Source organism: Ciona robusta, chromosome 14 (assembly GCF_009617815.1).
Source record: "Ciona robusta chromosome 14, ASM961781v2".
NCBI classification, from domain to species: Eukaryota; Metazoa; Chordata; class Ascidiacea; order Phlebobranchia; family Cionidae; genus Ciona; species Ciona robusta.
In genome coordinates, this window is record NC_143248.1 from 4221652 (window position 1) to 4249029 (window position 27378).

Sequence of the window (27378 nt, forward strand, 5' to 3'; positions counted from 1 at the left end):
GCTTCTATAACATGCTATAACAAGTACTTGTATGAAAATGCTTTATTTTAAACTATTATACACAGTAGTCTAGCACAGTACAAAATTAAATACCCTAAAATAGCATTATTATGGAGAATACATTCGTATATCTATGCTTAATGAAATAAATAAAAATGAAAAGACAATATTTTAAGAGCAAATACCAAAATTTTTTTTTACCAAAAAATGTTAAAATACATTCATTGTCATTGTTCACAGCTACATATCAGTTATGCTTCCAATAAAGTTTGCATACAAAAAAATTACAGACCTAGAGGTATTAGGGTAAAAATACCACAACTTTATAATACATATTATAAAAATATACCGTCACTAAAGGCACCAATTAATATGAAATACATCAGAGCATTAACAGTGAATACAAAAGCCATACAAAGTTTAAATTACAGAATACTGCATAATACATAAATATAAATCTACATTATCATCTAAGGTTTTGACCGCTTGCTCGAACTTGCTGTAATTTTCGATCCTGTCTCTTTATCAGTTTAGCTGCATCTGAATATATTTATGTCACAGGAATTATTCTCATATTTCAGTTTCAATTGGTGACAAGTTATTATCAGCTTTTCAGGTTTTACATAACAAATTCAACTGATATGGTATCAACCAAGCTGGAAAATACCTAATCTTACCCAAGGCAATTTGTAGAACAAATTTTAAAAATGTTACCCACAAAGTTACATACGTGGTAACTGAAAAGCAAGCAAGCAAGAGGTGTATGAAACAGAACACCTGTGTTATAACCACTGCCATTTCCTCCAATGCAAGAATAAACTAGTTACGTTCATTCAATCATTAATTTTCATTCATTATTTAAAAAAGCAAACCTTTATTTTGCTTCTCCAGTTTCCCTCCCATCTTTGTAAGCCCTTCCAAACGCTGCTGAAGTTGCCGGCACAATTCCTCTGCGTTATCAGAAATTGCTGATGAGACGAAACGTTCTCTCACCTCTTGCTCTGACCCCGGAATAACATTACTCTGCTCCTTGAAGATCCTACATTAGAACATCATTTTGAAATGACAACGAAATTGACAAAGGAAATATTTTGTGAAAAAAATGAAAAATTTAAACCAAAGGAAAATATGAAATTTTGAATACATGTTGATTTTAATCAGAAAATGTGGGCTTAAGATTTCATATATGTAGAAATACATATGGTAAACAACAAGAACAACTGATTAATTAAACAGGACAAATACACATACACACCTAAACTGTTGTTATGTCCAAAAAGCAACACATTTGAATTGAAACATAATTTAAAAAATTACGCAAAAAACAATACCACAGCCCAACACATTAAGAAGATTTAATTACATGACATTGTTTTTAATTTTATCCAACTGTATTAACCCTCCACATTTGAATTAAAACACTAAAACAAAACAACAATTTGAAAATTAGGTAAAAAATACCCCCAACCCGCTATACAATGCACATAATACAACCCACCTATTATCCCTACTAGCACTAACATCTCCTGCCTCATATAACAACATGCTGACTGGTGACAGGGGCCTGGTGGGTTCAGAAGGTAACCCCGTTGAAGGGTGAAACTTTGAAGGAGAAGATGACACAGGATCTAAATGCAAAATCGAAACTGTGGTAAAAATATTTGTAAAAAAAAATATTTTTATTCTATATGGGTAAGGTTCACCAACTGGACACAACATGGGTTCTTAAATTTATGTCAGCGACGGCCCGCTTTTTCCCAACATCAACACTCATGGTGCTGCTGCATATATTATTTATCACGTCTGTTGTTTTCCCGAAAAGTAGATCTTTCCCTTGACAGTTTTAACAATGTCACCGCAGATTTTTACAACATTTTAAATTAGGTCAACTTGGGTACTTGGTAAAACTTGTACCAAATGTGCCTTAGACAAGTTCTTTACTGCTAGCGCTAACAGGTTACACAACTAAAAACACATATGTGTAATGTGGCCACACTGTAAACCATATGACATGTCCTACCAGCTACCAATCTAAGTACAGTATTCGATACATGGAATATCACATAGGATAAACTTACCATGTTTAAGGGTGCTTTCAAACAAGTAAGAATCGGCTGGTTCAGAATATACAGAAGTTGTATCAGAGTTCATTAAAACGACATCGATGTCCGAACTGTTGAAAAATATTTAAGGAAAAAAATGTAAAGTTTTTTTTGGTATGAATGTATGATCTCTGGTGTACTAAACCAAGAAGGAATGGTTTTATTATTAAGACAAATAATTTGTGAAATTATGCGATCAAAGCACCATGCAAAACATAGGAATACTACAATAATGAAAATCAAAGAATTTGTCAATGGCTATTAATACAAGCTTTGCAACTTAACTTAATAAAACAACTCAAGCTATAATTTTTTTTTTTAATTTTATTAACTAAATAGTTTATTATAAAAAATAATGAATTCCTCTCACCTATCATTGCCAGAGTAGGTTTCTTTGTTTCTTCTATTGCTCCTTCCTTTTCTTCTCCTCCTCCGAGTGTTTGTGATGTCAGAATGAGGTGATTTAGGAGGATTTCCAGATTTTTTAACCAAGTTGTCATGAACTTCTGCGATCATCTAAAAGAAAAAAAATTCGAAACCATTTTTTGACAACTAAAAAAAATGTTTACAGTTTTTTGGAAACTTTCAAAAATTAACGAAAACAGTATAGACTATGGATTAACAAAAGCTAACTTACCTTATAAATGTCATTAGTGATCTTATTTTCATTCTTTGGTACCGGATTTTGACCTGTAATGTAAGTCAACCTTGATTAAAATCAGGGGTGACGTTGATAGAATGCGGTTTAAGCCAAAATATTTTTAAATCTTTGGTAAAATCTGGGGTGACGTTGGTAAAATGCAGTTTAACATATACTTGTCAAACAAAGGAAACCTGATTGATTAATGTCGTAAATGCAATATACTATCGCCCTGCTTGTTCGTATAAATGCCTAAAGCAGATGATGTTACCCCTTATTTAAATACTGGTGCATCCATAAAGTTAAGTCTATAAAGAAACAATACCATAACAATACATAGTTAAATAGATCTTGAGAAAAAAATTAATTTTACTTTTTGGTATTTCCGATAAAGTGACATCACGCGACGGGACTTGTGATGTCATAGTGGTTAAAGCACGAGTCAGCAAATTTTGCAAAGTGGTTGTGCCTGTTTTTTGGAGCACTGGGCGTCCGTATGCGTTTGTGGGAGCTAGTGGTTCAACCTGTACAGAAAAAAATAATAATAAAAGTATAAATTATATTATTGCCAGCTGATCTTAGTGACACAGTGGATGCTTATAACCCAGAGGTAATAGGTTCAAGGCTCATCGCTGTTACCATTGTAGGCATACGTGTCTTTGGGTAAGACACTTAACAGCAATCGCTCCAACCCAGTGGTCACTAATAGGTTGCCCCCCAAAAAACTAATTAACCACAAAGTTACATACGTGGTAACTTGTAAGTGGGCAAGAGGTGTATGAAGCAGAACACCTGTGTTATAATAACAACCTATTAGTTACATTTATTCACCTGTTGACTAGGAAATCTTCTATCCATCAAATGCAGATTGTGTTTAATATGAGCTTGTGCCAATTCAGCTTCCTGGCGATCAATCAAATGTTGAGCCTCGTTGTTACGCTCTGCTGCCTTTTCCAGCCCGCTACGTAGCCTCTCAACAGCCAATTTGTAACTAAAAAAAAATTAAAAAATGGACCATTATTAAAAAATCATTATATTTTCTGGCACAATGGTTAGCATGCTGTCTCCAATCTAGAGGTCATAGGTTCAAGGTTTGTTGCTGTTACCATTGTAGGCGTATGTGTCCTTGGGCAGAACATCCAACAGCTTGTAAGAACAAAACAATCACCCACAGAGTAACATACATGATAACTCATAAGCTTGCACGAGATATACGAAACAAACACCCGCGTTTTATAACGACTGTCATTTAATGCAATATGCATGTTCACGCCGCTTACCCTTTTTCAGATTTATTCTTCGTTTTTAATTCATCTTCCACAGTTTTAAGGCTTGCATTCGCTGCTTCCAATTTCTTGCCAAGTTTTATGTTTTCTTTTTTCAAAGATTTATTCTCTTTTTCACAGCTTTCCATTCTGGAAAAGTTTTAAAAAAACTATATATACATATACTTTGTTGGTATCTCCTTAGATTACAGCAAATTGTTGGTTCAATAAAACTAACTTTTAATACCAGAAAAGCTTTTTTTCTAGTATTACGCTATGCCTGGTGGCAAACACAAACTAATAAAAATAAATTATCAGAATTCAGAACCCAACTAAATTATTTTTTTTACCTAAAAAAAGTGTTTCTAATACTACGTAAAGCATGTTAGCAGCAAAGTTACGTAATAAAACAAAATTTTTAAAACGAAACTTACTTGTCACAAACTTTACAAAGTTCGCTCTGCAGCGAATCGATCACAGCTCGCTTACTCGTCAATTCTTTCTGCATCGACTCAGCAATTTTTGCCGCTTTGCCGTCCACGCTTTTTACTGTTTGTAAAGTTTCCTGTAAGAAAAAATAAATAAATTTAGGAATTACACGTTTGTGCAGAAGTGTTGGGTTAGGGGTCTCTGGGGTAGCATTTTTAAAACAAGGGTGACATTATGTGTTACAGCACCTCAGTTTACACCTGGGAAGATGGGACACCTTTTACATCTATAATCTCATTTGGTAGTAAACAAAGAACATTCATAGAATTATAAAGCCGTATTCGCACGATTTCCATAGACCGTTGTTAATTGTTTAAAATACGATCAGGATATTCGGATATTATGTGCTAAAGATGTCCCGTCTTCCCCCACCCTACTAATATGTTTGTTCCTATTAAAAATATAAAACAAATAAACAAATTTATATAATAAGTTGGGCATGTAGTTAAGTTTGAAGAGGTAAATACAAAATATAAATAAATCTAACCTGTATTTGATCCAAATCATTTTTCTTTTGTTTTAATTCTTTCTTAACTTTATTCATCTCATCATTGTAACGTTTCGTTAAATATTTGAGATCCTTCGACAAGTGATCTCTCTCTTGTATTAAGTGGCTTACCTAAAAAAGTGCAGAAAAACGCGGTTAAGTTAGTTTTTGCTTGATTTGCCATATCTGTTAATATTTATTCAAAGGGTTTTCGGTAGTAATATTTTAAAGCATCATAAAACCAAAAAAAAATAATAAAAAATAACAATAAATGAATAAAAAAAATTGAAGGTTAGTTTTTGGCAATATTGGTCAATATTAATTCAAATGGTTTTGAGTGGTAATATTTTAAAGCATCGTAAAACAGAAACAAAAAAGAATAAAAACTAAAATATTAATATAAATTAATAAAAAAACTATTAGGTTAGTTTAATTTTGTGAAGGGTTTTGAATAGTAATATTTAAAAGCATCATAAAAAAAATTTAAAACTAAATAAATAGAAAAGATCAAGAAAAAATGTTAAATTCTATAATAAAACTGTGTCAAATTCTCCTTCTGAGTTTAACCAAAAAATTCTCACAGCAATCATTTGTAAAAACTTGTTCACCTGAAATCTCGCCTCTTTCAATTCCGCTCCCATCTCTTCCTTTGACTTCAATACTCTCGCAACTTCTTCTTCTATCATCCTCACATCATCCGCGATGCTCCCTTTCTCCTCAATCAGCTCCGATACTCTTCTTTCATAACTTTTCACCTCCTCTTCACGGGAATGGAGATCAGAAGAGAGATTTTCAATCTCCTGCATAATTTCCTGGATAGAAGACGTTTTTTCAGTTTTTTTCCATTTTTTAGATTTTTTTCATATTTTCTTTAGATTTTTTTCACTTTTTCCAATGAGTATATGAATAAATGAATGAAATGAAGTGACTTGTTTATTGTTGTGTGGTGGGGCAAGAACAGTCTTTATAAAACAAATTATCTGTTTTTTACACCTCATGCTGCTTACGAGTAACCCCATATGTAACTTCATGGTAAATAGTAAATGAATGTACATAACTTTTCTTCTTGCATGGCCAAAGTTGTTATAACACTAGTGTTTTGTTACCTGCACCTCGTGTCCGCTTATAAGATTTTTTTATTAGACTTGATTTTTATAGTTTCTGTATTCCCTGCCACTTCTTTCTAAATTTATACTCATTTTCGGATTCCAACAAAATACCTTCAGCCTAGCTTCAAGACTTCTAGCTTTTGTTGTTGCTTCATTCTCGGACTTTAGAGCGGTGTCTAAACTGCTCGTCTTCATTTCCACTTGGTGGCGCAGTTGCATGGCAATCTTTTCCTTGTCCTCGGCAAATGAACGAGTACGCTCAAGGTCACTTTTCGCATTCGACGCACGAACAGAAACATCATCATATTCTCGTTGAAGACTGTATAAAATTACATGGAACAAAATTTTATAAGTTGTTGAAGAAATATAGAAAAATTAAATAGTGCAAACCTTAAAAGTCTTAAATAAATAACTTACTTTGTAAATTTCTCATTAAGTGTTCGTTTAGCTTCCGTTACCTCAATAAGTTTACGATCCGTTAAATTGAACTGAGTGTTAAGCCTGTCAACCTGAGATGACATGCACCATGATTATTTGGTATCTAATATTGACAACTTTTAATATACCAGTGCCAATTTTTTTTTATATATTTTTTTTATAAATATCAGGGTATGACAAAACATTTATCAGAATATTTTATTTTTAAATCGTGCCCAATGTATAAAAATAGTGGCTCAAATAGACACCTCTAAAGAGGAAGTTAACGTGTCTGTGTTTAATTCAAAGGTTATGGATTCAAGGCTCGGCGCTGCTACTATTGTGTGTGGACTTCTGTATTATTAAGCAAGACACTTAACGAAAATTTCTCCAACCTAGTAGTCCTTTACATTTAAAAAAGAAAAACTCCCCCCTAAAAAACACCCACAAAGTTAAACACATGGTAACTTGTAAGTTGTAAGCAGGCATGAGGTGTATAAAACATAACACCCGTTTTAACGACTGTTTTTCCCCCATCAAGCAAGAATACAAAAGGTTCATTGAAAACCACATCCACAATACTTAAAAGCTTAAACCAACCTGTTGGTCTTTTTCTTTTAACATCTCCATAGTTTTAGTTCGTTCCAACAAAACATCGGATAATTGTCTCTCCGTGGCTGTGAGTTCCGCTTGTGCACGTGATAACTGCTCACGAAGTTCCGTGATTTCGTCACTCAGTGCACGTGCTCTTGTCTCACCCTGTGAGTTTGGTAAAGAATTCTATATTTTTGTCAATCTTAGCGTAAGAAACATAGGTGACATCATCTATTTTAGAACTCCAGTTTTAAGCCTAAAAAAGCTTTACTCTGCTCAGTCTGCTGTTAAGTATATACAAACAAGCAGAGCCAAAGCATATTTCCTTCACCATATTATTCATAGAGACCATAGATTTGACAACAATAAGTGTAACTTTATTTTAACAATGTCAACCAAGATTTTTTGGGAAAATAGATTAATATACATCAATCCATAAAATTTAGTAAATTACAGTATTACACCCCTGGTTGTTGTTATAGCATCATATCTGTCAATATTCAAAGTCAAAGTCAGCACCATACGCCAGGTATATACCATAGCTATCTATACCACATACCATAGTCATATTATATCATATATCAGTCAGCACTGCATAACAGAACCATATACCAACATCATACTTCATACTAGTCAAAGGTCATGCCAGATTTTAAAAACTCATTCAAACCTTTATCCTTTCTGACATTTCTGCTTCTTTAACTTTCTCAGCAACTTGTGTGGTTAACTGCTCCCTTAGATTTGTTGATAATTCTCTTAACTTCGTTATCTCATTATTCCTATCTTCCATCAAAGTTCTGTGTTAAGAATATAATTACAGGATAGTTATATAACTAGTAGCATAGTAAAGTGAGTTTCAGTGGCACAGCCCCCCTTTTAAAAAATATATATATATATACAATATTTATTATTTATATCTCCTAGTCCTAGGTAAAACCAAAGTAGCTTATGTCACACTTTTAAGTTTTGCTCAAACATTGCCAAAATGTGTTTTATGTCCAACAGCATGCAAAATTATAAAAAAAAACACTTTTAAAAAATACATAAGCTTGTTTGGTTTACTTTGACGATATATACATATTTTTTTAGAAGTATGAAAACCTATAACATACATAAGACACCTATAGTGTTATAAAAATAAGGGTTCAAAAGGAAAATGACAGTTATTTTTACATGAATGTTCTGTTTTATACACCTGCTAGATTACGAGTTAACACAAATGTAAGACCACAGCACTCAGTATTAAGTGGTAACTGGTAAGCACCTTATATCATTGAGGTCTTTTGTTGAATCCGATTCTCTTAACCATAAGTTTCTTCTGTGTTCTTTCTCTGAATTAAGATCTTCCTTTGCTTGATCAAGTTGTTTCACTAATTCCTCAATCCTTTATAATTAACAGATTTTTTTTAAATAAAAATAACGTAATGTTGAACCTTGAAAAAAACATTTAAATGTATAACAACATTCAGTATGCAATGAATACCTCAGAAGAAAAGTGGGTACACTTATTTAAAGGGAGATACCAATAAAAAATTAAAATTTGTATATGCTTGAATGTGATTTAAAGGTACCACCAAAGTTCAACAAAGGAAACATCTTCTAAAAAAATGATGTGAAAAAAAAACAATTAAAATAAAAATGTAAAGAATTTTGTTGTTTTTAAAAGAATCAAAATATTACCAATTGTACCCACCTTAATTGTAGAATGCCTTTTTCCTTTTCAAGTCTATCGCCTCGATCATTTGCAAATTTTACATCGTAATCTGAATTGACTATCTTTACTTGCGTTTCCCCTTTCTCTTTTAATACAGCTTGTCTTATCTAAAAAAAATGTTTTAAAAAATGTTTTATATTCACTATCACTAGTGGCGATTAGCCAGTACTAGAGGAATATTAACCTCTGATTTAGAGTTAATACTGCAGGAGACCAAGTGAGGAAATGAATAAAAATATGTAAGTGTAACTTGTTTTATCCTCAACAATAGTCGCTACAACACGGGTGTTCTGTTTACACCCAATGTTTGCTTATGAGTTACCATGTTTAAAACTTTATGGCTGTTATTATTTGGAATCATACATTTTTAAATAATTTGCTAAAAATTTAGACAACCTATAAGGGACCACTGGTTTGAAGAAATTTCCTTTAAGTGTTCAAAGACACATACACCCACAATGGTAGCAGCGACAAGTATTGTGCGACAGAATATCAATCACGTAACATACTCAGTACTCACTTCATTTAGTTGCCTGTTAAGCTCATTAACTTGCTTACAGGCATCTTCCAGGTGTCTTTCCTTAGCCATATGCTCAAGTTTCAGATTGCTGAGTTCGCTGGTTACCTCATGTAACTGAAAGCAAGAAATTTAAGCATAAATTACAGACATATATTTTAAAAAACATAGTATTAAAAATTGACAAGTAAACGACAATCCCTGAAGATGTTTCATTGTATGGCAGTTTAAAAGACTTTTAAGACATAAAAAACATTTTGTAAAAGATGTCTTTCACGCTTAATTATTATGAGAACATTTTTACCTAAAAACTAACCTCAGCAATCTGATATATGTATAGTGAATGAAGTTATGAATACTACTTCAATTTTTACTGTACAAAGTGAACTGTGAATAAAATGTCTTACCTTATCTTGAAAATTATTTTTCTGTTTTATTTGATCTTCGACTTCTTGTTGATTTTTTAGTTTCAATCGATTTATCAATTCTTTTGTATCAGCTTGTGCAAGTAACCTTTCTGCCTCTTGTTCCTGTAAGGTATAGGAGTCAATTTTAACATAAACATGACAGTCCCAATGCAATGGCACAGTGAGGGGGGGGGGTTCCAAGGTTATGACTTTATTAAATTAAACTCCCTTACTCCCTTTACTTTTTTTCGAACAAAACTTAAACAAAATCTGTATTTTTTGTAGCTTTTTAAATAACTTTTGTTAAATCCAAAAAAATTCATGCTAGAAACATAAAGCTTCTGAGAAATATGTTGATTTGTCTGTAAAAAAAATAAAGGTGGATATAAAAATAAATTAATTAATTAAAAAGTTCATTAATTTTTTTCAAAGGCGGAAGGTTGTTGCCCCTACTTGAGCCCCTCTAGCTGACCTGTTTTATAGCATTGAGTTCTGCTTCCAACCGTAGTACATTACTTCTTAGTGTGTCTGCATCTTCCTGGCTGGTGGTGACGAATCTTTCAAAAGCTTCAACCATCATATCTGGCACCAACTCTGATAAATGATCGCTCTCTGTGAACCTTTTAAAGTAACAGCATAGATGTTTTCAATAAAATGCCTTATAAAATTTTTTTCCTTTTTTTTTCAATCTGGGGTGACAGTGTTATATATATATTGGCATCAAACAAAGGAAATCGCAGTAATTATTGTGTAGTGAATGCAATATACTTTGGCTCTGCTGTTTTTCTGAACACTTAACAGACAAACAGCACAGAAAAACTGTTTTATATTTAAAATTGGAGTACATAAAATCACATTATGTAAACAAAAACATAAAATCACATTATGTAAACTATTAAACACATGGCGATTTTTAAACAAGAAATATTTCCGCACTCTCTTACCTAGAACGTGTATCTCTGTTTTGAGCAGTAGATAGTACAGCTCTAATATTGGTCAGTGCATGTTCACTGGATTGATTGCGATTTTGTAAAATATTTAAGCGCTCATGAGCATCAAGTAATGCTTGTTCCTGCATTTGGTTTGAAGCTGCCAGCTCTTTTATCGTGGTCTGCATTTAAATTTTTTCATTTATTAAAAATTTAATGCATTTTTAACTCATTTTATTATGAAGACCATTTCAAATTTTCTTACATGCTAATTTAAACTACTTTCGCACAGCCACATTTTTATATTTATAAAACTAAATAAGATTAAATAAACCACGTACATAAATAGCCTTGGGGTTGGGGTAATGGGTCAAATTTGGCCGAAATCCCAGATTAACGACAAGGACTCACCCAGATAGAATAGAAAATAAGAATATAATAAACAAAAAAACAGAACATGAACCTGCAGTTTGTGTATCATGTCCTCTTGTTGGTGCATTTCATTTTCTTTAATTTCCATTAGTTGTTTACGACCTGCTAATGTCTCTTGAAGCTTTTTCTGAAGTTCTTCTATGGATTTTCGGAAATGTGCTTTCTGTGTTTGCACTACCTCTTTTGATTCGTCTAATTTTCTTGTTAAATATTCCACCTGAGCCTAAAAAACAATAACACCTTATGCTCCTTATCGAGTCGCCTATAGATTTATTTTGTTTAAATTAGTGTGGTTATCAGTAACAAATATAGCTGTAAATGCAGTTTTAAATCATAGTTGTAAAACAATAAATAATATTTCAAATATTGTGCACTTTGGCTCTGTTGGTGTGTATGGACACCTAAAAGCAGGGTAAAACCGATGTTCACATTGAAATTAACGTTGCAAATTCGAGAAAACATGCTTTGTTATCGTAATTCAACACAAACACCAAACTTTTTATTTACACACAAAAATTATACAGTAGTCGAGTAAAACATTGGGTATAAGGCCTAAGAAACATTTAAAGACCAAAAGTATCAGGCTATGATATGGGTGAGGTCCTAAGGAGATGTAATAAAATAACTATACTGACCTGTGAATCATCCAGTGTGCGTTCTAGGTTGCTTTTAGTTTTCATTAGTGCGGATATTTCATGTCCTATTGGTGCTAGATTGTGTACACGTGGTTGTATGGTTGGCCCATGAGCAATACTATGGTTATTATTACTATTGTTGTTGAGATTTAAAGGCATGAATAATGTCCTTGGAACAGGATCCAGAAAATCTGATTTTGTGTAAGGTTTTGGTGCATCACCAAATTGTTTATTGTCCATTTGAAATGAGTGGGACTCATTTTTCTTTTTGTAATCCGTTTCCAAGTCGGACATTTTGAAAGTTGGTGATCTTAAATTTGGTGCTGTGGGTACAAAATAAGGCATTTTACTTTAATATTGTAATTTGTAATATTAGCATTCAGAATGCGCCAGGCCAAATCAGAACTCGAAAGCTCGTGCCCAAGCATCTTTTTTTTGAGGCTCGACTTAAAACTGGTCTGAGCGCCAAGCCTTTTGTTATAATGTTGCATGCAAAAGAAAAATATTATAAATGAAAAAAAAGGAAGTTAGAAGTTTATACTTTTAAAAAGTTCACCATAAAACATTTTTGGTCATAAACAGTAAACACAAATACTTACTTTTAACTTGTTGCCGTTTTCCCTCATACTCTGAGAAGCCAGAAGCTCCAAGTCTTTTCCCTTCTTCCAATAGTTTCTGTATTTTATCGTCATAATCTCCACTTTGCATTTTATGAATGTTTTAATACTTTTAATGAACCAACATGTTTTTTACAAAATAATCAAAAAAATGCAATAAAAATGGTCAAAAGGGTCACCAAATTACTACTCGCGACTGTAAAATAATTACGGTTTATTGAAATTTGTTTTGATTACAGAATTACTAGCGAATTATAATTTAAAATACTGAAAATATGTGAATAAAGGAAACGTTTGTTATGATTCTGTTTTGCCGTTTAAACTTGCCGGACTCTAATCACTCAAGCGTGACACTGGTGGTCGACTGTTTCAAGGGAGTAACAAATTTAAACACAAATGCCATTGAATATAGTACAAAATGTCCATGTTATTTTTCCAACGGTGTCCCCATGTTATTATACAGATTCTGATTGAAATTCCAACTTGTCGATAATAAAGTATTCAAAGAATTGTTAAACAGTGAGGACGAATGCCCAGGCAGTACGGTATGTGTAGCTAGGCCATATCCCGCCTAAAAGTGTTATGATTAGTTTAAAGAGTATGAAAGTGTGATTTGGATGTGGCTATATAAATGCGTTGTTTTTCTGGCATATAAAACGGTTCTATCCAGAAGCTTGTTATTAATTTAGGCACGATGCGAAGCACGCCAGACGCAAGAAACTTTCAAGATTGGTATATATGTTTGCAATCTGCTGTAAAACTTTGAAATTTGATCGAAGCGACATGTGTTCCGGTATTTGTCAAAGCACACTTAATTAATAGATTTCAACAAGTAGAAAAGTATTTTCTTTAACGGCAATGTTGTCGTGAATGTAAAATTAAACTTCAGGAAATGAATCCGAGAAATTTCCCCAGTACCCTATATATTCTACCTAACGCAATGATCACGTGTAAAACACCATTCAAGATTTTGTTCCTAGAGTACCAAACACTAGCTGCAATATGTTTTGACGTTGTGTAGCCCATGTCGTATGGCATCACGTTGGCAATGATCAATTAGCTAGCGGGGCCGGTTAGTTTCAAGACCAGAGAAAAGGGAAATCACAAAAACAAAGCTGGATTGTTGAAGCGTTTTTGTTCTTGAGGGTAGCCATTGAACTAGCGCTGATTTCGAATTCAAGTATATAGCAAAGTTTAATTTTTATCTGTTTAAACCGATTTGCATGGTTATTCCACAGAACAATATGCATCGCATTTGCTTAGGTATTTATAGCCAAACTTATGAAGGGTATTAGTAAGATAGAGGTGAAAGAGTTTTAAAACATTAAATCGTGAGGATAACGATGTGCGACAAAGGTTTCTGCAGAAGATTCTTATCGAATTTGTCAAGAAAAAAAGATGTATCAGAAGACATGTTGCGAACAGGTGTCTTATTATAACATTATTTTTCCAATCATTATAGTATAGGGTGGGGGAAGATGGGACACCTTTTCATTCTATTTCCTCATTCCATTTGGTAGTAAACGAAGAACATTCGAAGAATTACAAAACTGTGCCCTCACGACTCCCATAGACCGTTGTTAATTCTTTAAAACACGATCAGGATGTTTGGATATTACGTGTTAGAGGTGTCTTATATCCCCCACACCACTGCACGCAATATATGAGTTTAAATAAATCAGTATTAGATGAATATAGATTACTATGGTCATGTGTTTCTGTACAAAGACGGCGTGGTAATGCATACTTTATTCTCGCAAGCGTGTAGACCATATGTGCTTGCCGTACTAAACTGTTGAATTATAATGTTAAGTTTTTGACAAATGTAATTTCGAGGTGCAAACACTTGTTTTATAACAACATTCGTTGCCCAGGCACGCGAGAATACATAAGTTACATTCACTATTTCGTAAAATCCAACAGTATATGAGAACATTACCACCCATGGACCTCTTTGGTTTGTTGTCGATTAGTTTGCTGTCCAAAATGAATTCCCGGCAGGATGTGAGAAAGTAATCCGTTATATGTGGACCGTCAGTAGAACAGTTTACATCCAGGCAACATGTTGTTGAATGAATGAATGTAACTTGCTACGTGTGACTCGAAAACAACGGTCGTTATAACAGGGGTGTTCCTTTTTATATAGTAGGGTGGGAGAAGATGAAACACATTTAGCACATAATATCCAAATATCGTGATCAAGTTTTAAACAAATATCAACGGTCTATCGAAGTCGTGAGGATAATGATCTACAATGCTTTAAATGTTTTTTTACTACCAAATTAGTCGAGAAAATAGAATGGAAACGTGTCTCATCTTCTCCCACCCTACTATATACCTTTTGTTTTTATAAACCACTTTGTCACGGCGACGGATGTTGTTTACACGAACGACACATTTGGCTAATCACTTTCTATACACACGCATAAACTCCAATAAACGCAATTTAAATAAACCTATATTCTCTTGTGCAACATATTTTAGAGTGGGTGAGATAAGATATATTTTCGTTCTATTTTTTTATTTGTTGATGGCGTGGATGGGCAGCGACAGTCATTTTAACACTGATATTCTGTTTCACATATACTTGTTACACATACCCAATACAGATCTGAAGCGATGTTTCAACCTTGGAGATCTAACTTTCCTTGCTATCAGTGGTATGATTGGTTCTGGTCTTTACGTGTTGGCGGGCACAGTAACTCGAGAAGTAGCAGGCCCTTCAATCGTTGTGTCTTATGTCATTGCAGCAATGGCTTCGATTCTGTCCGCCTTTTGTTACGCTGGTAAGCATGTTACTATAACTGTGCAAGTTATCGCTTATGTTTTTTTGTAAATTGTTAGCGATACTTAAAAAATCGAAACAATAATCACTTAACAAGTTGCATACGTGGTAATTTGTAAGCGGACACAATATAAGGTGTATGAAACGCAAACACCCATGTTATAGCGACTGTCGTTGCCTCGTCACGCGAGGATATACATAGTTAAATTCATATCAAATACAGCCTTTACGAACATAAGTAAAGTTTAAAGCCGAGGTGTTTAAACTATACAGAACTGTTACAGTGATAACCTGTCAAACTTTATTATCCAGAATTTTCGGCACGGATACCAGTAGCAGGTTCTGCATATCAGTTTACTTATATAAGTGTTGGAGAATTCTGGGCGTTCGTTGTTGGTTGGAACGTCGCATTGGAGCATACGATATATGTGGCAGCAATTGCAAGAACCTGTAGCGGGTAGGGTAGAAACATAACCTAAATTACGAAGTAAACAAGCATAATAAGGTGGGGGAAGATGGGACACCTTTTTTTTTCTATTTTCTCGTCCAATTTGATAGTAAACACAGAAAATTCAACGAGTTATAAATCCGTATCCTCACGACTCCCGTATCGTTGTTGATTATATAAAACACGATCAGGATATTTGTATATATTCTGTGCTAAAGGTCTCCCGTCTTCCCACACTCTCCTATATAGGCTATATTACTGTTGGAGCACAGGATGCATTAACAAATACTATATTTCGTGATCACGTTTCAAACAATTCTTTGAATTTGTTTTCTTTGTCACCAAATGGGACAAGGAATAATAAACCAATCAACCGTTTTGATAACGACGTGATATGTTTAGGTACTTGGACAGTTTGTTTGGAAATAAAATTGAAATGTACATGCGAATCCACGCACCTATGGCTGGTGGCTTCTTCGCCAGTTATCCAGACTTTTTAGCTGTTGGCATTATACTTGTATTCGGGATTGTTCTTCTATGTGGAGTGAAACTGTCTTCCAAAGTAAACATCGTAATTGCCATCATCAATATTCTCGTGATTCTGTTTATTATAAGTAAGCTTTAAACGATTTATTTGTAACTTGCTTTATCGTAGCCAGAATATAACACGGAGGTTCTGTTTTATACACCTAGTGCCAGCTTTCCCAATGGTACCATCATCGAGCCTTGAACCGGTAACCTTTAGTTTAGAGGCATGCGCGCTAATTATTGTTCCACGCAGCCAGATACATACTAAAAGTTTTTATTACGGTTTCCCACATAAGTTTGTATTATACCAACTCTTTTCACTTTATTACTTTTTTTAGCGACGGGCATGTACCTAGCGGACATTAAAAACTGGACCCAAGTCAAGGGTGGTTTCTTCCCTTATGGTTGGGCAGGCACCATACAAGGAGCTACTACATTGGTTTACAGTTATGTTGGATACGAGGTAGTCGCATCCGCAACTGAAGAAGCGATTAATGCTGCAAGGTGAGCGATAAAACGTATGAACAGTGTATGAATGACGCGGCGCGGGTAAACGACATTTGTTACATCTGTTTTGTACACCTCATATACCCTCTTACGAGTTACCACGTATGTTCCTTGTCGGCGATTGTTTTTCTGTATGGCTGTCAATGTAGACAACCAATTAGTGACCACGGGGTTAAAGCAATTGCCGTTAATTCTCTTCCCACTGACACATATACGCCCGCAATGATAGCAAACGTCAAGCCTCAAACCCATGCCCAGCACTTGGCTACAGACAGTTGCCCTAACCGCTGTGTCACAGCAACAGACATGACAACTAAACTTTGGTCCTTTAATATCACAACAAAACACAAGACCTCTTTCACGCTTATAAAAATACTATATAGAGTGGGGCAAGACTGGACACATTTTTATTCTATTTTTTCGTTCCACTTGGTAGTATACAAAGAAAATTCAAAGAATTATAAAACCGTATCCTCACCGACTTCCCTAGATCGGTGTTAATTGTTTAAAACATGTTTAGGATATTTAGATATTATGTGCTAAAGGTCTTCCATCTTCTTCCCCCACACTACTATATTATAAATATATACAATTACTATTTCAGAGATATTCCACTCTCTCTGCTTATTTCTGTGATCGTGGTTGTCATTTCATACGTTGGTGGATCTGCTGCACTCACACTTATGGTCCCTTGGTATGACGTGTCTGTCACTGCTCCGTTTCCAGCTGCGTATCAGAATCGAGGCTGGGCTTGGGCCCAGTACATTGTATCCATCGGAGCTTTGGCAGCAATGTTGACGTGTCTCTTGTCTATTATGTACGTTGTCCCGCGATACCTTCTTGCGATGTCACGAGATGGTCTTTTGTTTCAGAATTTACAGAAAATAAGTGAAAGGACAAAAGTAAGACATACTGCAAAAACTATTTGGTCTATTATATTATATTTCTGTAGGAATTTTGCCAGGAATTTGCACTTTTGATTAAAATTAAACAGTTTGTACTTTATAGCCATGAGCATTTTGAAACTTATTTTTTCATATTCAGAACACTCGTGTTACAATGACTGTTGCAAGGACAAATATAAGTTACATTCATTGATTATAACCTATTGCAGGTATTTACCCCGAGTATTTAACTAGAGTTGCACACTTACTGTAGGCTACAGTAGGGTGGGGGAAGATGGGACACAATTTAACTATATTTTCTCGTCCTATTTAGTAGTAAACAAAGAACATTCAAAATATTATGAAACTGTGCCCTCACGACTCCCATAGGCCGTTGTTAACTGTTTAAAACACGATCAGGATATTTGGATATTATGTGACAAAATACTATATTTAGTTTATGCGCCGAAAATATTGCGAATTCTATTTTTATATAGGTCCCATACATATCGACACTTGTTGTGATCATATTTAGTGGAGTGGTAAGCATCGTATTCAGTCTCAACAGCCTTGTGGAGTTTATAGCGGTCGGCCAACTATTGGCATGTACGTTCGTCGCTTTTTGTGTTATCAAACTTCGCTACTCGCCCAATCAAATATCAAGGTAAAGATTGGGAATATTTTTTATATTTAAAATTAAGTAAATTTTTTTGACTTCCAAAATTATCTCTGTGATTAATTAAAATAGATGAAAGATCAAACAATCAGTTTTGTTTGTACAGTCAAAGCTGAAAAACCATTAAAAACTTCAACGTGACTGTTATGGTAACATTATTCGTAAAACTCTAACCCAAAGTTCACGAATTCAAAGCCCATCGCTGCTACCATTGTGGGCGTATGCGTCCTTGGGCAAGACGAAAAATCCTCCCAAAATAAGTCGTTTCCCGGCCACGCGACGATAAAATAAGTTACATTCATTCATACACACAGAACAGCCGTGTTTGTAACGACAGTCGCTAGAATAAAACAAGTTATATTCATTATATTTAACACTTTACCTAATGTATACGCAGCTATGAGCGATCTGACGAAGGCGGAATTCCGACACTGCGTGAATGGCTGGAAAAAGATGACAATAAAAAAGTGAACGAGTTAACCCAGCTGAACCAATGTACCAAAATGAGAAAAGAATTTTCAATCAGTGCTGCTAATGAGTGTTCAACCAGTGCTGAAGACGCCCCTATTATAAACTCATCATTCGGTACAGTGAAGAAATCAATACTACATTCTAGCTTCGGTTTTCTGTTCGAATGGACAACAGCTTATGCGCCAGGCAGAATACCTTTTTATATTTTGCTAAGTGCCATGGCGTGTTCCACTACTGCATCTGCAGTTGCTCTGTTCGTAAATCAACAAGAGTCTTGGTGGTATATTAGCATTGTCATCACCCTGAGTGTTATTGCGTTTTTGCTTATTGCCACTCTACGCTGCTTCGTGCAAGATGACACCATACGTACATTTAAGGTAACAGTGTGTGAATAAATAAATATATTCAGGTGGGGGTGGATGGGACACATTTTCATTCTATTTCTCGTCCCATTTGGTAAACAACAGAGAACATTCGATGAAATATAAAACTGCATCCTAACGACTCCCACAGACCGTTGTTAATTGTTTAAAACACGATTAGGATGTTTGGATATTTTTCTATCTTGCCACATAGGACTATACCCTATATATCCTTGTGTGGCTAGACAACAACAGCCATTATAACACGAAGTATTCTGTTGCACACAGTGCCGGTATATACGTTTAAATTCTCTTATACGCTTATCTAAAATCACCCCTTAAATAAGGTGGCTGTACACAGTATCCGGCATGCGAATTCGCTTGCAAAGTCGTATATGCAAACTCATTACCGAGTTCCGCATGCGGCAGCGAAATCCTGGCAAAACGGACGAATTCCGGATACTGTGTACAGCCACTTTTATTAAGATTTTCTTGGTGTATACCATATTTTATAGTAATATACAACGTACAGTTTTCTACGTATTTAAAACACAAGTTACCTTACAGGTACCGTGTGTCCCGTTCGTTCCATTCTGTAGCATTGTCATCAATATCATTCTAATGTTAAAACTGAAGTCCCTTACATGGATTCGCATGGCAGTTTGGATGGCAATAGGTAATATAGTGTATACTGAATATTTTAATATAAAAATCTGCACTTCGTGTGTCTTATATAAATAGACGGTATAATGTTAACAAATATCGTAACGCCGTTGGTACTAATTGGGGCGCTAGAAACGATAGGTACCGAATCCCACACAAAGTTACATTCGAAGTAACTCGTAAGCAGGCACTATATAGGTATATGAAACGAACACCCAAGTTAAAACGACTGTCATTGACCCGCCAAGTACTTAATATTTAAACAAAACAAAAACTCTTATCTGTGCTTGACCGATATAGGATGTACCTTCTATACTGCTGCTTTTTCTTAACTGTAAAACACCCTGTTGAGCTGCAGATCTAGCAGCGCCGTGCAGTAGTGCGTAGCGGCGTGTTTTGTACTTTTTGCTGATTGCTGATGTATGCGGCGTCTTTTCAAATTACGCCCGAGGTTTAAATTTACGCTCGAGGTTTTGTACAAAACACAATGTTCAAATGTAACTGGTTACCGACTGCAGTTTTGCTGCTAATTCGCTTCTATTCGCTGTTTTAATTATAATTCATCTGATCTTCTTTATACTGTATTCGAACAGATCAATACAATTTGTGTTATGTTTATATATGAATGAAAATGATATATAGTAGGGTGAGGTAAGATGGGACATCTTTAGCGCATAATGTTCAAATATCTTGTGTTTTAAACAATTAACAACGGTCTGTGGAAGTCGTGAGGATACGGTTTTATATTTCTCTGAACTTTCTTTGTTTACTACCTAATAGGACGAAATAATATACTTGGAAAAGGTGTCCTATCTCCCCCCACCATACTATATGGAATATCCAATTATAGTAATAACTTGATTAATGTTTTTTTTATAGGTTTGATCATCTATGCAGCTTATGGATATCGAAACAGTAAAGCTGGAAAAAGGGGGCATGAAATGTGATGCAAATGATTGTTTTACATCATATTTGCTGAAGTATACAACTCATAAACCGACGCATTTGGCTTATGCATATGAACAAAATTGGGCATTGAAAAAAGCACTCAAAATAGGAAAGTTTTCACATGGATACTGTCTGTCTATGAAGAGATATCCATAATCTCTGAAGATAGACGAATATTTAGAAGCACATGTCGATAATTTGACAAATAAATGGAAACAAAATTTTTCATTTGGACCAAATTATCAGTTACAAAAAATACCAATTAATTCTACATTTCGATCATTGATTTATGTAAAACGGCAGCCTTCTATTTATTGCATTTATTCTGTTGCTACTTAAGTGTCAAAATACATATATATTCAGTTCTAAATTTTCGAAAAATAAACCTGAAAAAATGTTTGGTGAGCCCTTTTTCCGAAACAGCTTTAATTTGATATGACGGCACTTGAATGCTTGCTGTGCGAAAAACTGTACAGAAAGTAGATAAGAAGACCTGGAGAGTACATATTATGCTTATTTATTAATGAAGGTAAAACAAACATGTAATAAATAAATGAATAATAACTTCTATATTCTATATAGGTGAGGGCCCGCAGCGTGGCATGCCATTGGTCCTATATAGGATTTAGGCCAGGGTTGGCGTTATTTATGCAAAATTAACCCTGTAATCGGTATAACACTGGTGTTCTGTTGCATACGCCCCATGTCAGCTTATGAGTTACCTATGGTATGCAACTTTGTAAGTATTTATTTTGGGGGGAATTTTTCACTTTTTTAATTTGTGGCTAATAATTTGGATGACCCATTAGTGACCACTGGGTTGAAGCAATTGTCGTTAGTGTGTCTTGCCTAAGGTCACATAACAAGCCCAACCCATTTTCAGGCGGGGGCTATATAAATCAGAGTGCAGAGGGCCGGATAACTCTTTAGAATTCAAATTCTAGCTTACCAAGTACATTCCATATACCGAACCGCACCCAGGTCATAACATGAAGATTCAACATAAGCCATAGATTGATAACGATACTTAAGAAAGGTATGAATGGCACGAACGGGACCTGAGTATAAGAGAAAATGACAGTACGTTATATTTAAACCGTGGAGCAAACACTTTGAAAACGAAACACACAAAACTTTTAAAACTTTGAATAAATTCAATAAAAAAACACAGAACTTTTGATCAGCGCGCAAGTTTGCAACCAAGAGGTGACTGGTTCAAGGCTCGTCGCTGCTACCGTTATGAGCGAATGTCTACTGGGGCAAGACACTTAACGAAAAGTACTACAACCCAGTAAACACTAATAGGTTGTATAAAATCAGCCATACACAAAAACAAAACTAAAAATTTCCCTCCAAAATCCACTACAAAGTTTAATACATGGTAACTCATAAGCAGACACGAGGTGTATGAAACGGAACACCCGTGTTATAACACTATCGTTGCCCCGCCACGAGAGGGTAAATAAGTTACATTCATTCACTCATACTTTCATATACTTACCTTGAACCCACTTCCTTGGGTGTTTTGTTCAAACGTGAGAATAAAACACAAGCTTAGCAGAGTACACGTTACTAAGATGATTGAGATAATAATGAACCACCAGGTTTCTGAATGACGACTCCCATACGTTAAAAGAACTATCTCCCCAGATATGAACGCAATTGCAACAATCAAACTGTAAAAAACTACTTGGCCAGGACGGTATTTTTGAGTCCACTTAAAATATGATCCGAACTTGGATATTAGAATTGACTCTTTCACTAATCCAGCTTCGTGGTCGTTTTTTAAGCCTTCTAAGAGCAAATTCTCCTCTTCAAAATTGCTCAACCTGGAAAAATATAATATATTTAGTAGGTTGGGGTGAGGTACTTGTCCATATTTTCATCATCTTTTATCGTCCCGTTTGGTAGAAAACCAAAAATATTCACAGAATATCAACCCGTAGCCACACGGCTCTTTTTCAAGAAATAGCTACGGCTCTTTATTATATATTTTCTTCACCGTCTCGGGTTAAATTTAGAACACAATATTTAAGTTAATGTTTTTTTGCAAAGTTTATTCTAACCTAAAATTCATTTGCCACTCACCTTTGGTTTTCATACGGCTCATAACGTAGCCGAATCACACATATGGACACGAAAGTACAAGCAAAGAGTTGTCCGATCGCAAGAAATTCCACCAACTGAGAAACGCTGAAGAATATATCAAGCAGAATGACCAAACTCCCACAAACAATAGTGCCAAAAACTGGTACCTGTATATAAAAAGTAAAATTATCGCATTCTTTACATTATTTATGAAATACAACTGGTACCTATAAGAACGTGTGTTTATAAATGAAAGAATACATGTTCCTTTTTTATCCTTATGTTGCGGGACAACGACAGACGTTATAACACGGGTGTACTGTTTCATACACCTCGCGTGCCCGCTTACCGTTACCGCGTATGTAACTTTGTAGGTATTTATTTAGTGCAGTGGGGTCATTCATTTGTTAAATGGCTGACAATTTAGACAACCCATAAGTGACCATTGGGTTGGAGCAACTGCCGTTAATTGACTTGCACAAAAGCAAACACACCCACAATGTTGGCTGTAGATTCAATTTTAGTGTTTCCGTTCCGTTTTAGCACTATGTATAAATTATATGATATTGTACCTTCACAACAAAAACTGCAGTCATTATTTACCTTTGTCCTTTCGTTAACTTTATGAAATATTGGCCACAATAGCCCATCTCTTGCCATTGCAAACAAATAGCGTGGCACGACAATGAAAATAGCAATCGTGCCCGTGAATACGGACGTTGCGAGTCCAATAAACACGATGTACACGGCCCAGTTTAAACCCTTTTGCTGGAAAGCGTTCGTGAAAGGAGCTGTCACGGATATTTTGTTCCACGGAACCATCAGTGTTATTGCAATAGATGTAAGCACGTATAGGACAGTTATTATTGAAAGGGATATAAGAAGAGCCAGCGGGACATCCCTAAAAACAAAACATACAGTATAGTTTGAGGTAAGATGGTCACAGTTTTCATTTTTATCGTTTCATTTGGTAATGAACAAAACATACATGTTACTTGGTACACAACTCAAAACGTATTTAGCGTCTAGGTCTGATAAAGAGAATTTATAAGAGTATAACTATGTACACACTATACCAACATTGCCGGCGCCGTGGAAAAGTGGTTATAGCCGCCTGTCTCTATAGCCCAGAGTATACGGGTTCGAGGCTTAATAATGTTAGTGCCATTGTAGCCGTTTTTGTTTCCTTAGGCAAGACACTAAACTGCAATTGCTCCAACCCTATGGTTCCTTACGGTTTGTCCTTATTGTCAGCAACACATAAATTCCCCCAAATAATCACCAACAAAGTGACATACACGTAATATGGTAAGCTGGCACAAAGTGTATAAATCAGAACACCCGTGCAAATACGACTGTCGTTGCCCGAATCATGTGAGTATAAATAAGTTCATTTGTTCATTTATTTGTACCTGCCCGGGTTAATAGATTCTTCAGTTGTGGATGCGACGACTTCGTAGCCAACGTATGAGAAAATTAAAACTGCCGTTCCGCTAAGAACACCAGAAAACCCGTAAGGAAAAAATCCACCTTTTACTTCGGTCCAGTTGCGTATGTCTGCGTAATGCAGTCCGGCGCCTATGGAGAATGTGAATGAATGAATGAATGAATTTAACTTATTTACCCTCGCGTGGCGGGACAAGGACAGTCCTTATAACACGAATGTTCTGTTTCACACACCTCGTTCCCGCTTACGAGTTACCACGTATCTACTTTGGCTGGGTGAATATTTTTGTACTTTACGATTAAAGAGATTTATATAGTAGGGTAGGGGAAGATCGGACACTTTTAGCACATAATATCCAAATATCCTGATAGTATTTTAAACATTTAACAACGGTCTTTGGGAGTCGAGGGGATGCGGTTTTAATATATCTTTAAATGTTCATTGTTTACTACTAAATGGGACGAGAAAATAGAATGAAAAGGTGTCCTATCTTTCCTCACCCTACTATACGTCGTACTATATTCTGGTTTAACAATACTTACATATTATAAACAATATCACGAAAATGTTGATTGAACCCAAAACAATATTTCCCGTTGATGATGATTTGATACCAGAAGCTACTAAACCAACACATAATATCATAAAAGCTGTTCCAATAAAGTCAGGATAACTTGCCAATATCCCACCAGGCAAGGGTACATGTTTTTCCATGTAATTCCTGATCGTGTGGTTCGAGAATTCGTCTATTACTCTGGAAATGTAAGTCTGTTTTCACGACAATGAAAACGATGAGAAAACAAAGTAAGATGGTTGAATGTCACTCAGCGTTGCGGACAACGACAGTCGTTAGAAAAAAAATGTTGTAAATGTTGACAGCAATACAGCAGCCAGCAGTAGTTTTATAAGATTTTCTAATCATACTATTGCGGGTGTAAGTATCTTTGGGCAAGACATTTAGGCAATGCTTCAACCCAGTGGTTACTAATGGGTTATCTAGTAAACTGCCAACTATAGAGAAAACAACCCCCCAAAATTACATTCGTGATAACCTGTAAGTTGGCACGAGGTGTATGAAACAGAACACCTGTGTTATAACGAAATAATATAATAGTAATCATTGGGGGAAAGCAATGTCGTTTAGTGTCTTGTCCAAAGACGACTACACCTATAAGAGCACAGTGCAGCATGATAAAATTCTACTTCTGTATGGCTTTTTTTCAGTATGGTATGGTATGCATATATAGTAGGGTGGGGGAAGATGGGACACATTACCATTCTATTTTCTTGTCCCATTTAGTAGTAAACAAAATTCAAAAAAAATATATAAAACCGTATATCTTCACGACTACCATATACACCGTTGTTAATTGCTTTAAAATACGATTAGGATATTTTTTTGAGCTAAGTTATTCTTACTCAGCTAATGCCCTCCCACCAGATGCGGCACCGACAGCATGTTCAAATGCGACGTTCCAACCAACCAGAAAACCCCATATTTCACCCAGTGTAAAATAAGTGAACTGGTAAGCCGAACCAGTGGCCGGAATTCGGGCACAGAGTTCTAGGAAATTACATGAATAAATGTAACTTATTTACCATCGCGTGGCGGAGCAACGACAGTGGTTATAACACGGGTGTTCTGTTTCACACGCACCTCATGCATGCTTACAAAGTTACTAACGTCTGCTCAAGGACACATACGCCCGCAATGGTAGCAGCCTCGAACCCATTACCTCTAGGTTAGAGGCAGACGCGCTAACCACTTTGTATTTTAGGTATGTATATGTACCAAAACGACTAAGAAACATAATGGGAAAACCAAATACAAACCTGCGTAGCAAACTGCCGAAAGTCCAGATGCTATTCCTGCAAGCAAGTAGCTAATAATGACAGACGGTCCACTTGTATTGTGAATCACAGTGCCCGTAGTTACGTAAATACCAACACCGAGCATTGCGCCAAGAGATAAAGCTGTAACGTCGAATAAACGGAGACATCTTCGCAGCTCTGGAAATTAGAACACATTTTAAATCAGCGTTTCATAAACTGGAGTAAATTTGCCACTTTGGGGTAAATTCCTCGTATTTATGGAGTAAAAGCGTTTAAAATGATGTATAAATCTAATAAGCATCTTTGGTAAAAAATTAAAGCATACAAAAAAGTTTAAGAACCACTGTACTTTAATCACTAATAGAGTTTAGACTTTCAGGAAGTTGCATACAATTAAGTTATATTTTGCCCAAACAAGTGATTGAGTTTACTGTGTACATACACTGCTGCATGCATTTTAAAAGCGCTGCCTCGTACGTAATACAAGACTTAGAAAGAACCAGTTTCCGATTTAGATTGTATTACACCCTGGTTGGTGCAGTTGCCATATGTTTAGCAATTAGTTATAAACCTTAAACTTACGGTCTGTTGAGACTTCAGTCGAGAAACTCTTCTTTCTTACTAAAGCTGTACCGAACTTATGGAGCAAAGATTTTAGCTGCTTCATTGCTGCTTTGGTAGTTGCTGAGGCTAGAAGTTTTAGGCGCTTAAGAAACTAAGCCTATTTCCATTCTTATTTCATGGTGATCTAACTTTACACTGTTTCCTTTGCATATCCTGTGAGTGACTTGTTAGACAATATAGCGGTGGACTGTACTTCGATCACGTTGTTCATTGAAATACTTTACCCTAATTTAAACTAATGCATTAAGATTGAGTATTAACTATTGAACAGTCGTGTTGCGTAACTGTAACATCTGATGCAACTTTGTTTATAATTAAGCGACAAATTTTGCGTTTTCCAGAAACTATGCTCAGTCCGCCCGTTGGGCGTACTGGCGCAACTTTTCAGTGTAAAACGTTCTTTCATGTTTTTGCTTTCGCACACTTTTTAATGCTACAAAAGATCTGCTATGTTTTATGTTAAGAGGGCCGTAGCAGCTTTCTTATACGCGTGCTGTCCTCAAACTTTTCCGTAGCTTGATGCCGCTCGTTTGTGCGCCAATAAAGCAAGTTGTCGACCTAGCGTTATGAAGTCGATACGTTGAGACGAATGCGAGCTTCAATCGTTTACCGTGCGAACTACACTGTTGAAGAAAACGTCTGAAAATCTCAATACTCTTGTGTATCCGGTGTGCATTTCTTGTTAGACAAACACTCTGCTGAGTTGCAGCCAAAACAACAACAGTATTCTAGAATTTAAGGTCTGAATTTAGTCCAGTCA

General features: G+C 35.4%; 3 protein-coding genes across 4 annotated transcripts; 1 reads left to right on the forward strand and 2 right to left on the reverse strand.

Annotated features, from left to right (window-relative positions):
* Window positions 1-24: 24 nt before the first annotated feature.
* LOC149725138 (uncharacterized) lies at window positions 25-19647 on the reverse strand. Of its 2 annotated transcripts, XM_089892188.1 has the most exons (26): window positions 19576-19647; window positions 12337-12412; window positions 11738-12060; window positions 11134-11325; window positions 10686-10852; window positions 10214-10361; window positions 9742-9864; window positions 9338-9451; window positions 8797-8924; window positions 8368-8487; window positions 7774-7900; window positions 7110-7268; window positions 6510-6601; window positions 6204-6411; window positions 5592-5795; window positions 4984-5115; window positions 4442-4572; window positions 4023-4157; window positions 3574-3733; window positions 3116-3266; window positions 2740-2792; window positions 2473-2618; window positions 2079-2173; window positions 1499-1628; window positions 873-1039; window positions 25-540 (listed from the first exon to the last, which is right to left on the reverse strand). In XM_089892188.1, exons 1-26 carry the CDS (start codon window positions 19630-19632, stop codon window positions 467-469), a joined length of 3612 nt encoding a protein of 1203 aa, XP_089748314.1. In that variant the 5' UTR covers window positions 19633-19647; the 3' UTR covers window positions 25-466. The 2 variants fall into 2 exon arrangements, with proteins under 2 accessions (XP_089748314.1, XP_089748315.1); XM_089892189.1 differs by lacking the exon at window positions 19576-19647 and having other exon boundaries at window positions 12337-12647.
* Window positions 13597-21023, forward strand: LOC149725139 (cationic amino acid transporter 4-like). The gene is made up of 10 exons (XM_089892196.1): window positions 13597-13779; window positions 14964-15140; window positions 15452-15596; window positions 15990-16201; window positions 16454-16619; window positions 17227-17524; window positions 18004-18170; window positions 18580-19030; window positions 19583-19691; window positions 20558-21023. The coding sequence occupies exons 1-10, from the start codon at window positions 13698-13700 to the stop codon at window positions 20623-20625; spliced, it is 1875 nt and encodes a 624-aa protein (XP_089748322.1). The 5' UTR covers window positions 13597-13697; the 3' UTR covers window positions 20626-21023.
* On the reverse strand, window positions 20244-26943 carry LOC149725140 (cationic amino acid transporter 4-like). The gene is made up of 10 exons (XM_089892210.1): window positions 26577-26943; window positions 25995-26171; window positions 25581-25725; window positions 24704-24915; window positions 24127-24292; window positions 23318-23615; window positions 22715-22881; window positions 22128-22455; window positions 21576-21684; window positions 20244-21119 (listed from the first exon to the last, which is right to left on the reverse strand). The coding sequence occupies exons 1-10, from the start codon at window positions 26659-26661 to the stop codon at window positions 21052-21054; spliced, it is 1755 nt and encodes a 584-aa protein (XP_089748336.1). The 5' UTR covers window positions 26662-26943; the 3' UTR covers window positions 20244-21051.
* Window positions 26944-27378: the final 435 nt, after the last annotated feature.